We start from the raw sequence: 14,649 nt of genomic DNA on the forward strand, positions 1-14,649 counted from the left end.
GAAACTGAGTACTCTCTTTCAGCGTGCGTCACTGCCGAGCCCCCTTCGGTGCCCAGCAATGACGATTTGCAATGCCTGGAGATATGGCATAGGAAAGGAGCGGTGTACAACATTTCTTGTTGTGGAATGGGTCGCGCGAGGCAGCGCCTGATACTTTCCAGAACGGGTATTGGTCCATATGTTTTTTTACGTTGATACTTGAATCATCACTAAAACAAAGGCTTGTAAAAACTTGTGTGTAACTTGTCTGGTGTGTGGCTGTCCCCTTGTGTATACAGAACGTCCAAGAAAACACCCTCCGTTACGTTGTTTACCTTTTTCAAGTCACGTTTAACAGCTCTTGCCTCTCAGCTCTTGTCAGTTTTCGGAGCTTTATGTTGAAAAATGGTTGGATACGCATCTTGTAGCAGTGTTTTATTTTTCATGTGGTATCCTAATAGATCGGCCTGTCTTTGTTGCTCTGTTTGAAAACACTGAGGCTTCAAGTGGTCTTTGAAACTTTATTTTACACCTTCCGAAATCAAATTCGTCAACTGTATGACCGACCAGTTCCTATATTGTGAAGCCACTTCATCTCTTCATTGCTAACTTTCTCTCTCTCTCTTCTCTGGATATTTATCCCCATTTGGGATCTGGAAAAATATTTTACTGCACTTTCCTCTCTCATTGACACAGCCATACGCCTGGCACTCCGACATCGTGCTTTCAGTACCAGCGCTGTGACGTCACATTTTCACAAAATCGCGCTATCACAATAGCCCAATGGTGGCGAACAGTGTGTCTGGATTCGCGAGCTTTATTGTTCAATATTTCTTAAAATACAATGATATTAAAAGCCAAATTTCGCAGAAAATTTAAGTTCTCTTTCTCCAATGCTTTGGGTATAATTGCGCTTTAATGTCAAATATCACGAGGCTCTTTATCGCTGCTTTTGCATCTCCATAATCTCGCAAAAGACATAGTGGATCATTTCCATGGCTTGAGTGACTAACATGTTTGTGCGAATGATTTCAGGACCTTTTGGGACTTTGCGAACAGAAGAGAGGAAAGGACAACAAAGCAATCATTGCTTCCAACATAATGTACATCGTGGGTCAGTACCCACGCTTCCTGCGGGCACACTGGAAATTCCTGAAGACTGTGGTGAACAAGCTCTTCGAGTTTATGCACGGTGAGGATAGATTTTATTTTATTTTCCTTATGAAAATAATTGTTTTATATTATACACTCTCTGGAATAAAAATACCAAACATGTAGAATTGATAATGTAATTGTTGAAGGACTGTTAGTGTTTCATCACCTCCGCCACCTAAGGTGGGTGGTGGTTATGTTTTCACCCCTATCGGTCTTTCTGTCTGTCTGTTTATCTGTGAACAGGATATCTTCAAAAATTATGGACAGATTGGGATGAATCTTGGTGGAGAGGTTTGGTGTGTAACAATGACAAAATGATTACAATTTGGTGAAGATCTGGATCCAGATCCGGATACTAGAATTTTTGAAGCGATTCTCCACCATTGAGAGATTGGGATAAAAACGATGTATAGCAGGATATCTCAAAATGTTATGGACGGATTTGGATGAAACTTGATGTTGATGGGGAGGTTTGGTGTGTGACAAGGACGAATCAATTCGATTTTGGTGAAGAGCCAGATCTGCATCCTTGACTTTTTACGTGATTCTTCACCATTGAGTGATAGTGCTAAAAATGATATGTATAACGATATCGCAAAACGTTATGGACGGATACCCCAGACTCAGAGTGGATGCTGTTAACTATTACACCACCAGTCTGGTTATAATTATACATGTATGAAGTATTTTATAACTATGTTCATTCCAGGTACCTTTTTGGCACGAGGGATTTGCAGAACACATGATTTCAAGTTTCCATGGAATCTATACATTATTACACAATGCTTGCATAATATACACTTTATTTGTCATTTGCAGAAACTCACGATGGTGTCCAAGACATGGCTTGTGACACGTTCATCAAGATTGCACAAAAGTGCCGGAGGCATTTTGTACAGGTGCAAGTGGGTGAAGTAATGCCTTTTATCGACGAGATCCTCACTAACATAAACACTATCATTTGTGACCTGCAGCCTCAGCAGGTGAGTGTCTGTTGTGATAGTCTTCCTGCATGATCTGAGAAAAAGAAAGAATTACACATACAATGAGAAGTGCTTTGACAGTGCGTGCTGAAAAAGTTACATTGAAAAAGAAATAGATTCATTGTTCATTGTGAATAGAGAGCCTTAAAACAGCATTTGGTGATGAAATGAGAAAACGAAATGAGTGGCATGCTTTAAAATATTCATAATCATGCTTTAGAGTTTAGATGCTCACAAAACTTTAGACAGATTCATTGAAGGTGCAGATTGCAATTGGGTAAAAGCTGCCATGCAAGCGATTACAGTTGGTTTTGATGGTGCGATGACGTTTACCCGAATGAAGAAGTTGAAAAATGTCATGCGCTGGGTGGAACTCATATCGATGATAGCTTTTGCACTTTTTGCTACTCGACTGAAGTATAGGCTCTCGTTGGAAGGCAGATCACACCCAATAATTTTACAAGCAGTCTTTGCTATCCTGTTGAGTTGGGATTGGCCATCCCGTGATGAACTGCCATACCAAACAGTGAAAAACGGTGAAAAAAACCCAAAAACAGTACACACTATCACTGCATTGTAGAACTTGATCATCACAGGACATCCGACACCAAAACTTTTCAACCTTCTAAAAAAGAACAACCGTTGCTGAGCCTTTTTCACACAGTGAAGGGTGTTTTTAATACAACATGCATTTTAAGGCCATGTTCCCTGCTAGAGCGGGGGTTAGCCTTGCGGTCCCCATGACAATCTTCTCCATTTTGCCCTATTTTCTGCATCTCTCCTTGTTAACCCCCTTGCCCGCATTTCTTCTTCCACCATCTTAAGCCAAGTCTTTCTCGGTCTTCCCCGTCCTCTACTTCCTTCGACATTAACTTCCATCACTCTTCTCAACCAGTCACTTTCATCCTTCCTCAATACATGACCAAACCATCTCAACCTGTTCCTCTTCACAGCATCAATCACAGGCAATATTCCCATCATCTTTCGCAATTCATCATTTGTCTTCCTCTCTCTCAACGATACTCCGCACATCCATCGAACCATTCGCATTTCCACCCTTTCCAGCCTTCGTTGCTGCTCTACGTTCATTACCCATGTCTCGCTCCCATAAATCATAACACTTCTCACACATGCAGCATACACCTTTCCCTTCAGCTTCAGCGACACTCTCCTCCTCATCAGCACGCCACTCAGTTCCCGAAACTTCTTCCATGCACATCTCACTCGAGCAACCGTTGCCGAGTCTGATCCACCTTCTCCATTCAGCATGTCTCCGAGGTAGCAAAATGTTTTCACACCTTCCAGCTTCACGCCGTCTCCAAGATCCAACTCAACATTTCCTCCATCTGCAGCTCCCTCTGTGCACACCTTACATTTGAATGTAGCTGCCACACTGGTTAATGACCCTCTCAGACCACTACATTTTTGATGAACCCACTCAGCACACATTGTACATTGAATGGAGTTCACTCCGACACCCTTCCTACACACAGCACACGGCCACTTCCCAGTTCTTTCCACCTCACCACATGCTTTACCACTTGCCATCACCTTTGTCTTTCCGATATTCACCTTCAGACCTTTTGTCTCCATACATTCCTTCCACTTGTTCATCTTTTCCTTCAGTCCATCCATACTTTCCGCAATCAACACCAGATCATCTGCATACAACAACTCCCACGGTAAACCCTCCTTTACGGTCTGAGCCAGCACCTCCATCACAGCTACAAATAGTAGTGGACTTAGTACCGACCCCTGATGCACTCCCACCTTCACCTCAAACTCACCACTGTTCCCGTCCTTCGTCCTTACAGCTGTGCGTGCTCTTTTGTACATTGCCATCACTACTCTGATCAACCATTCCTCCACTCCTAACTTCCTCAATGCCCATGTCAATACTTTGCGTGGAACCCTATCGAATGCTTTCTCCAGATCAACAAACCCAAAAAACAACTTCTTCCTCTTATCCATGTACTTCTCCTGCAACTGCCTCACAATGAAAAGCGCACCTGTCGTTCCTCTTCCTGGCATAAATCCAAACTGCATTTCGTCGATCTTCACTTTCTTCCTTATCCTCCTCTCCAACACCCTTTCCAATACCTTCATTCCATGCTCCAATAACTTTATCGCTCGGTACGAGCCACACTCCAGAGGGTCACCTTTCCCCTTGTATAGAGGGACAACGGTACTCAGTTCCCAATCCACTGGAATGCGGCCTTCTTTCACCACCAAATTACAGATCTCTGTCATTCTCATCACACCCCAACTTCCTGCTGCCTTCAACATATCTCCCACAACTCCCGTCGGCCCTCCCGCTTTTCCACTCTTCATTGCTTTTATCGCTTCCTCAACTTCCTTCTCAGTTATCTTCTCTGCCGGTCCTAAAACTGGGTTACTCTCTATGTTGCCATCCCATTCATTCTCTGTATTCAACAGCATTTCCATATATCTTTTCCATCTTCCTTTAATTCCATCTGGGTCGACAACGATTTGTCCCACTTCATCCTTCAAGCAACTCACCCCCATCACATCACACCTCTCTTTCGCTATCTGCTTTGCAATCCTGAATACTGCTTTCTGACCCTCTTCCGAATCCAAGCGTTCTCCGAACATTTTCCTACATGCCTCCTGCGCCTTTGCTACCTCTTTCTTTGCAGCCTTCCTGGCTGCCTTATAACTTTCATGCTCTGCTGTTTCTGCTCCCGTACCCTTCGCCTTCTGCCACTCCTTGAACTTCTTCCTCTTCTCGTCAATCCTCTTTCCAACCTCAACATCCCACCACCATGTTTCCGAGTGCCTCGGTGGTCCTTTTGTCCATCCACATACCTCACCAACGGCTCCCAACAAACTAGCTTTCATTGACATCCAACCACTTTCAAGCTCAACCACATCATCCTCTACCCTACTCAGCCTCTCTTTTAATGCCTCCCTTACTGTCACCTCTTTCAACCTCCACACCTTCATTCTCGGTTGGTACTTCACCCGCCGAGCTCTCCTCGCACCTTTCACCCTTATGTCGCAGACAACCAAGTGGTGCTGTGAAACAATCTCCTCCTTTGTGTCCCAGGTGCCCCCTATCTCGCCGACGCACCATCAGGTAGTCAACGGTTGTCGTCGACCCACCTGACGTGTATGTAACAAGCTTATTGTCCTCTTACTGGAACTGAGTATTACAAATCAACAAATCAGCTCCATCAGCAAACTCCAAAATCCTTTCCCCTTCTCCATTTCTCACACCATATCCGTAACCCCCATGAACTCCCTCAAAACCATCCATACTCCTTCCCACATGTCCATTCAGGTCTCCTCCCACCACAACAACTTCCTCATCTTTCACGTTTTCCATCAGCTTCTCTATCGCACACCAGAACTTGTCCTTCTCTTCATCGCTTCGACCAACCTGCGGAGCATATCCCGAGATGACGTTCACCAAGAGCTTTCCAATCATCATTTTCACCATCATCAACCTATCACTCACTCTAGTTACACTCACCACACTGTCTACAAACTCCTCAGAAAACAGGACACCAACACCATTCACGCCCTCCGGGCACCCTTGCCACACAAACTTGTATTTCTGTCCCTGCCTACCCTTCACCATTCTCACACCACTTCCCTTCCATCTCGTCTCTTGCACACAACATATGTCCACTCTTCTTCTGACCAATACTTCCACCACTTCTCCTGATCTCCCTGTCATTGTCCCCACATTGTCAGTTTTTAATAAGGTGTCCAATTAGATCTTTAATTACCCTCGCCAGAGGGGAGGGTATTGTTTGATGTATTTTGCCTTCCTAATTCTGGAGATTTCCCCCACAAAGTACTCGGGCGCGACTGCCGAAGCCTTCACGTCGATCCTGCTGGTTAATTACTTTCATTTTACTCAACAAAGTTACACTTTGGGCACATTCATTAATGTTTTCTTCACTCAATATAATATTGTTGGAACAGCTTTGAAAAAGTTCTGTTTAATGCTTTGGCAATATGGAGAAGGAGGAAGGACAGCCCTGCTTAAAGCTTAGTTAAAGATATACACTTAGTTATGAGAATTGCTGATGTCTTAAATTTTTCAGATTTCACTTCAGATTGCGATACTTATGTAGTCTTCGGGATCCCATCCTCAAATCCAGATTTTGATTATATGCTTTAATTTGTCTTTGAGAGGTCATTGTGGTTCCAGGGCAAGGCACTGTTGAATGGCCTGGAACAAAATTCCAGCTTTAGAACCCAGCGATATGACAGGGGGCTGACCAAGATGGCGCACTGCCATTTTGGTCAGGTATATATATATATATATATATATATATATATATATATATATATATATATATATATATATATATGTATAGATATATATATATGTATAGATATATATATATGTATAGATATATATATATGTATAGATATATATATATGTATAGATATATATATATGTATAGATATATATATATATATATAGATATATATATATATAGATATATATATATATATATATAGATATATATATATATATAGATATACTGAAACGCAAAAGAAACTTACCACCTTTGAAACCTTTAAATAATCAACAATAACACTGCGTGTAGTAAATGTGTGAACTTATTTGTGGACAATAGTGTCCTCACTGTCAGACAAAACGGTCACGGATGGTCACTTGAACCTTCAATGGTCACTTCATAGCACAGCTGTTGAACAGCCGTTTTGACTGTCAGTGATTAGCCAAGGGGTATGGGATGATTTTAATGAGCTGCACGTGATGTCTTGATATTGGCTTTAAAAAGGCCAGTGCAAAATGGGCATTTCAATCAACATGCCACGATTGTCAAGGGATCAACGGCAGCGTGCCCTGGGCATGCTGCAAGGTGGACTGAGCTACCGTGAGGTGGCACGTCGCCTTGGCTGTTCACACCAGACGATATCAGCCTTGACTCATCGCTTGACTCATCGCTGAAACAGAACCTTGACTCATCACTGAAAGCGACCTCGTTCCACTGCGCCAAGGTCCACCGCTGATGCTGCTGGCACCATCTCTGTCGGTTGCGGCGATGGGCAGCCGTCATCACGGGGCCTCTGTATGGTCTTCTGGCAGTCAGACCATAGTCATGCAGTCGTCTTCGTGCAGTATCATTGGAGATCCGTGGGTTTGCATGCCCCGGAGTTTCTGCCGCAGTGCGGGATGCTGGACGGAATCGATCCCGCAGGTGACTTCGGACCATCTGCCTGTCCTGCTTGCAGTGGTGACTCTTGGCCTCCCTGATCGAGGTCTGTCATCTGCAGAGTTGTGGAGGGTGTCTCTGTCCACCAGGGCCGATATCGTCTGGTGTGAACAGCCAAGGCGACGTGCCACCTCAAGGTAGCTCAGTCCGCCTTGCAGCATGCCCAGGGCACGCTGCCGTTGATCCCTTGACAATCGTGGCATGTTGATTGAAATGCCCATTTTGCACTGGCCTTTTTAAAGCCAATATCAAGACATCACGTGCAGCTCATTAAAATCATCCCGTACCCCTTGGCTAATCACTGACAGTCAAAACGGCTGTTCAACAGCTGTGCTATGAAGTGACCATTGAAGGTTCAAGTGACCATCCGTGACCGTTTTGTCTGACAGTGAGGACACTATTGTCCACAAATAAGTTCACACATTTACTATACGCAGTGTTATTGTTGATATTTAAAGGTTTCAAAGGTGGTAAGTTTCTTTTGCGTTTCAGTATATATATATATGTATATAGATATATATATGTATATAGATATATATATGTATATATATGTATATATATATATATATATGTATATATATATGTATATTGTTGTGGATATGAGGATTGTGTTTTTTATTGTGTTTTTTTATTATTGCTTTATTCTGGACCCTCCTGCCTCCAGTCTGTGTATAAAGGTCAAAGGGCGTTCCCGTAGTTAATTCCATAAAACATACACGAAGGACACCATATATCCCTGTTTAGTAGTTATATCCTTATTATGTGTATTAGTGTAAGGCTGTGTCTTCCATTAATTGACACTCCATTGCACTGCATTAAATAAAGTAGATCCCTCCGACATGGTATCTTCAAAGTGCCAGGTTTGCCAGGTTTGCTGCAATTGCCAACTGCATTTGGGCGGTTTTCTTCGTTCGCCATTGCTGCCCTTTGGCTGGGGCTAGCTCGAATCGCCCCAAAACCACCATTGGCCACGAGGTAAGGTCGGGGAAGAAGGGCGTGTCTCCACCTCGTCATAGAGGGGAGGAGTGAACCAGCCCTTGCCGACCAACCCAGAACGAGGGGTTGGCTTTAGAGGGCGGAGAGAGAACGGTTGGGGGAGGTTCGCAAAAGGGTCATGGGTGAGGCTTATATAACCCGCGGGAGACGCCCCCAGGAGAGTCGAGGAGGGAGGAGATCAGAACACAGACAAGCCTGAAGAGAGTCCTGGAGTTTGTGAGAGAGGGAGAGAGAGAACCCGTCACGCCAGACCCCCCACCAGCAGCGTTGGCTCCACCAAGCAGCTCCGACCCGTTACCCCGCGCACCCGACAGGATCGGTGGCATCGGCGGCCGTTGAGGTCCAGCCCGACGTCCCGTGCGGGATCAAGCTCCAGCCAGCTCCGTGCCTTCCTCCCCCTCCAGCCACCCACCTCCTTCCAGCCAATCCACTCTGCAATTCCCCGTGTGAGTCCGTCTTTGTTTGTTCTGTCCAGGGTATTAATTAAGCCTGTTTAGATAAGCTAGCGATTTTCACTGTGTCTCTGATTTCTTCTGTAAATTATTTTATTATCCTTCCTTCTTCCTTGGTTTCTTTTGGTCCTGTAAATAGAAATAAATTATATTCGTATTCCCTACTTCTGTCTTCCTCGTCTTCACATCCGTGTCGCCTTAGTCTTTTCCCCATTGAATATCTGTGGCGCGATTCGGCCAACGTTCAGGAATCGGGTTAGTCGGGGTAACTGTTCGGGCGCGGCGGCCATCCGCTCGGCAAACAACATCCTCGCCGCGGTCCCGTAACAATTGGTGCCAGGAGCGAGAACGGACCTGAAGCGCTTAGTGCGCTCAAATTACGAGTGGGCCGAAATTTGTTTTATAAAAACTTAAATTTGAAAATTGTGCCATGGACAATCAAGGCAATCGGATGCAGGTGGTGGCAATAGAAGAAGGGTTAGGGGTAACCCAGGACCACAGGGAGGAAATGGAGGAGGTGGTTGAGGAGGTATCAGGTGCACAAAATGGTGCCCTCGCGCACATGGTTGTTGCGGCACCAAATTTAGCCGCGCCCGTAGTCGCGGCAGCCGAGCCAGAGATGCCGGAGTACATGCGATTTTTTTTGGACCAAATAATGGCCAAATTCGAAGAAATGAGGACTGATGGTGAGCGATTGGGAGGCCAAATTGAAGCAATAACGAACGACATGAGGGCCGATAATGAGGGACTGGTGAGGGACAGAGCCGCATACGAGGTAAGGGAGGCTGAGAAGGAGGTTAACCGCAGGTTGGGCGAGCAGGTCCCAGGGGTGCACGAGGAGGTAACGCGGTTTGAGAAGCGCTGGTTGAGCGAGGTGGAGAAAAGCGCGGGTACAATGACGGGTGTAGAGATCGCGACCCGGGGTTTGGGGCAGCCGGCGACCGCTGAGGTAGAGGGAATTTTACTAAAGCCAGCGGTCGTCGAGGTGAACAAAGAAATTATGGGAATTGAAATTGGTGAGACCGGGGGCTTAGAAAAGCACTCGCGGCAGGGAGGAATGGATTGTGCACAAAGTCTAAGTTCACATCCTGATGCCGTACTTGCTAATCCTTATAAAGATTTGCAGGTGCGCGTGGAGAAGGGAATCCCCCAGGTGAGTCGTGCTGTGTATTGTGCGGGGAGATTTTGCAGGAGGATGTTTGACGACAAGAGAATTGTCGCGCGATTGGGATCGAGGAAGCACCCGGGTGTTGGTGAAGGGTCCCGTGTGAGTGGAAATGGCACGCGTGTGAAAAAAAAGTGTGCGTCAAGGGGTGAGCGTGTTACGAAGCGCGAGAGTGATACCGAGTGCGAGCGAGAATGCACGTCGGGGTGTACGGAGTGTGACACAGGGAGTGAGAGCAATACGGAGTGTACGTGCGAGGGTGAGTGTGACACGGAGAGTAAGGTGGTGGTGGAACGTGTGCGAGGAAGCACACCTGAGTTGGTCGTGGCGCGGGTGTGGGAGAGCCCATCTGAGCGCGTTAGTGGGAGGATGCAAGAGTGCACGCCCATGGTGAGTGGTACGGGGTACGTACCGAGGGGGGAGAGTGCGCAAGACGGTGCGCGAGGTGTGTTAAGGGAGTGTGCGAATGGCGAGTGTGCGCGAGAGGTGTGGTGTGTAACAGGGAGTGCGGTGGTGGAATGGACGGAGTGTGGGGGATGCACTGGAGGCGTTGGAACGCCAGGTTTTGTGAGTGTCAAAAGGGTCGCGTGTGCGTGTGGGCATGAGTAAAGCATCGACATTGGACGGGTTAGCGTTTAGGGCGACGGATAGCCGATGCGAGCACTCGGGGTGCGGTGCGCTTTGTTGGATGCCAGGCCCGGCATGGATCGATGCTGCGCCGCTTCTCTTCGAAGCGTCGTTGCCGATTCGGGCTTGGCCCCGCCCCGCACGGTCGAGTCCAGGCCTTGTCGGGCGAGGCGACCGGTCCGGTTCAAGGGCGAGTGGGAGGAAGCGGAACGGAGCCCCCTGGTGGGGACGGGGTTCCGACCGGGCGAGCCTCAGTCATCGGGCCCGGGACCGCAAGGTACCGCGCCGAGATGGTGCGTGGAATCTCGGCCCGACCAAACCACCTCCCTTGAACCGAAAGCCGGGCGGATCCAACTGCAGGCGACCAAACCACCCGAATTCATTGCTCGGCTTTACGAAGCCGAGTTTAATGATGTCATGACGCACCGAGGCTAGGATATAGCGGACTGTGATGATGGTGATAGTGTTTTTGATCCGAAATTTAGAAAAGTGAATAGAATTGGCAGATAATTGGCAAATTTTTGATTTGTTGAATTTGGACGAGCAAAATTTATAGTGAAAGATGCCCGATGTGGTGGGATGGCAACTTTGCCATCTCTCACAGCGGGGGCAAAGGAGCACTAGTTTTATGGGGTTTATGGCAGTGAAAACTAGCCCGGGAGGGTTAGGATATAATGATAGGGACCTAGAGATGACCTTAGGTAACGTTAAGGTTAGGTAGTGACAATGATACCTGTAGTGGGGACGCAGGTAGATTAGTTTGGATGATAATGACGTGGTATGTGCTTAGTTTAAAGGGAAGACGGGGAGAACTAAGTTAGCAGGGCAACAGGTAGATGAGATGATGCCATGTGTTTGAGGATCGAAAGTGTATTGAGCAGGGTATGAGTAAATGATTGTGAGTGTGAGTTGTATTGAGATTGCACAGGTGTGCAACTGGATAGGTGGATGGAGCAGTGTATGAGGGAGTGATGGTGATGTGTGTTGTGTCGACCAATGGTCCAGGAAGGAAGGAGGGTGCAGGTGGCACCAGGTGATTGCACAGGTGTGCAACTACAGGTGAATGGAGAATGGTTGTATGGAATAAATGGTCTGGAGTCTATGGAGTATTGGAATGGATGGTCGTGGAGTGAGTATGGTGGAAACTGTGGAGTGGAGTGAATGGTGCGAAGGTGTGAATGGGGGAAGGATGGACCCCCATCACGAATACCCGGGGAGGGTAGTGTAAGTGTTAGGTAGAGGGTATAGGTAAATTGTGGTTGGATATTGGCATCTGTGGTGCGTGGTGAAAGAATGGTATTTGGATGGGTGCATTAGTGTTGTGGAAATGGCTGGGCGTGTAGCCTGTTAGTGTGTGTGTAGTTAAATGGGCACTCCACCACTGTGAGGGTGTCGGCCAGGTGAGGCCGCAGGTGGGCTCTGGGAGCCGGTAGAGTTGTTGTGGATGGGGCCCGAGGATCCGGAGGACGGACCCGGGTAGCCCAGTGCCAGAGGGCACCAAGGGGTGACAGAGCCAGGAGGGGCCTTCCCCAATTAGATAGGTTAGGGTGAGGAGCAGGTAAGCTCGGGTGGCAACTACAGTGGTGGAGGTGTGCAGGTGGGTAGACCTGCTGGGAGAGCTGCACGACCCAGCCCGGAAATTGTGCAAGGGCACAGGGAGTTGCATCGGGGGAGTGAGACCCCAAATTGAGAAGCACCACAGTTTGGTCAATGGGAATTGGTTTTTAGAACCCATCGTGTAAGTTGGCCAATGGATTGGCAGGGAAAGACCCCGGGTAGTGTAAAGTGTGTTAATGTCATTTAGAAAGTAGTGAGGATGAAAATCTCCTCGCACCATCTACATCCACTCACCTGAGGTGATGTAACTCCACACCATGCCATGTTTTATTATTTTTATTGTGCAGATGTTTGGATTGTGAGACGCATCATGATGTGGGTGTGACATTGTGCTTGTTGTTCCATCTCTCCCTCCTTATGAGGATTGATGATGAATTGGGTGATGGCAAATTTTGGTTAGAGGGATTGTGGAGACGAATTTGGTGTAGGAGATATGGGGAGACGTGACAGTAGTGACGAATTTGTAAAGGTGTAGATTTTGTAAATATGGGGTAAGGGCAAGGGTAGAGTAGGTGACAGGGGGGGGGTGACGTACGGTAGGGACGAGCTTTTCTCACTTCGCTCTCCGTACGCACTTCGCCTTGCATTGCCTTTATTGATGTGTACCCTTGTGACCTTACCCCTCGCTCATCTGTCTTTTCCCCCCTTGTCTCCCACATGAGGACTGGGCGCCACTGGGCGCCGAGGGGAGCGTGCGTGAGTCCGCCATTGGGCGCCCGAACCTCTCGCAACCACAGCTGTCTGCATCGATGCGCCACCTTATGGACCACATGTCTGTGGCTGAGCACCACTGATGGACCCCATGGGTTGGGGCATGGCCCCTCTGCTGGAACCGGCCATGAAGGCCCGAGATCTTGCTGGCGGACCTTGGTCACAGGGCACCTATGCCCCACAGGTGAACCACACTAGTCGGCCCTGTGGGCCATAAATAAATAAAAATGGACACGTTGGGTGCATTTTATTATTGCAAATAGGCCGCCAGCAAAGAAGATGACAACCACAGGAAAATAACAATAGCCAGCAGAGGGAGCCGAAGAGAAAGACCAGCACCAGGGTTTGTTGTTTTTATTTTTATTCATGAACAGTGATGACTGTGTACCGATTGGTGCTTGAGGGTGCTTTGGTGCATTTTTGGGTGCTTTCATGGTGCATCGATGCAGGGCAGACTGTCTCCCCCCCCCCCCCCCCCCCCCCAAAAGAATGATCACAGGTCCTGGGTTAGTTTTGTAAATAAAGTAGTCATTGTAAATAATGCGCCCCCCACCGTAAATGTGTAGTTTGAAGACCATTGCGCAATTCGGTTAGTTGTGGGCGTGAATCTGTTAGGCAGGGTGCAATGGAGCAGCGGGACATATTTATTTATGTTTTAAAACTGTCGCACTCAGGGTCAGGTTAAATGTAGAGGGAACTACACCTACGTGCCACACTAAAAGTTGAGGTAAGAGGCCCGGGACGTGCCTAAGAGGAGGAGGGTGCAGTGTTGTGGATATGAGGATTGTGTTTTTTATTGTGTTTTTTTTATTATTGCTTTATTCTGGACCCTCCTGCCTCCAGTCTGTGTATAAAGGTCAAAGGGCGTTCCCGTAGTTAATTCCATAAAACATACACGAAGGACACCATATATCCCTGTTCAGTAGTTATATCCTTATTATGTGTATTAGTGTAAGGCTGTGTCTTCCATTAATTGACACTCCATTGCACTGCATTAAATAAAGTAGATCCCTCCGACATGGCATCTTCAAAGTGCCAGGTTTGCCAGGTTTGCTGCAATTGCCAACTGCATTTGGGCGGTTTTCTTCGTTCGCCATTGCTGCCCTTTGGCTGGGGCTAGCTCGAATCGCCCCAAAACCACCATTGGCCACGAGGTAAGGTCGGGGAAGAAGGGCGTGTCTCCACCTCGTCATAGAGGGGAGGAGTGAACCAGCCCTTGCCGACCAACCCAGAACGAGGGGTTGGCTTTAGAGGGCGGAGAGAGAACGGTTGGGGGAGGTTCGCAAAAGGGCAAGGGTGAGGCTTATATAACCCGCGGGAGACGCCCCCAGGAGAGTCGAGGAGGGAGGAGATCAGAACACAGACAAGCCTGAAGAGAGTCCTGGAGTTTGTGAGAGAGGGATAGAGAACCCGTCACGCCAGACCCCCCACCAGCAGCGTTGGCTCCACCAAGCAGCTCCGACCCGTTACCCCACGCACACGACAGGATCGGTGGCATCGGCGGCCGTTGAGGTCCAGCCCGACGTCCCGTGCGGGATCAAGCTCCAGCCAGCTCCGTGCCTTCCTCCCCCTCCAGCCACCCACCCAGCCACGATTCGGCCAACGTTCAGGAATCGGGTTAGTCGGGGTAACTGGTCGGGCGCGGCGGCCATCCGCTCGGCAAACAACATCCTCGCCGCGGTCCCGTAACAAAAAAAATAAATATATATATATATATATAAGCTCCAGCATATATATATATATATATA

At 47.6% G+C, this 14,649-nt stretch overlaps 1 protein-coding gene across 1 annotated transcript in view; it reads left to right on the plus strand.

Annotated features, from left to right (window-relative positions):
• Nucleotides 1–14,649, plus strand: part of XPO1 (exportin 1) — a 108,904-nt gene that overhangs the window by 62,541 nt on the left and 31,714 nt on the right. The window contains exons 15-16 of the mRNA XM_068128363.2: nt 1,015–1,171; nt 1,954–2,117. Of these exons, the coding sequence (XP_067984464.1) occupies nt 1,015–1,171; nt 1,954–2,117 (321 nt within the window). The remainder of the gene's footprint in view (nt 1–1,014; nt 1,172–1,953; nt 2,118–14,649) is intronic.

This window comes from Myxine glutinosa, chromosome 9 (genome assembly GCF_964187855.1).
Source record: "Myxine glutinosa chromosome 9, kmMyxGlut1.1, whole genome shotgun sequence".
Taxonomy (NCBI): domain Eukaryota; kingdom Metazoa; phylum Chordata; class Myxini; order Myxiniformes; family Myxinidae; genus Myxine; species Myxine glutinosa.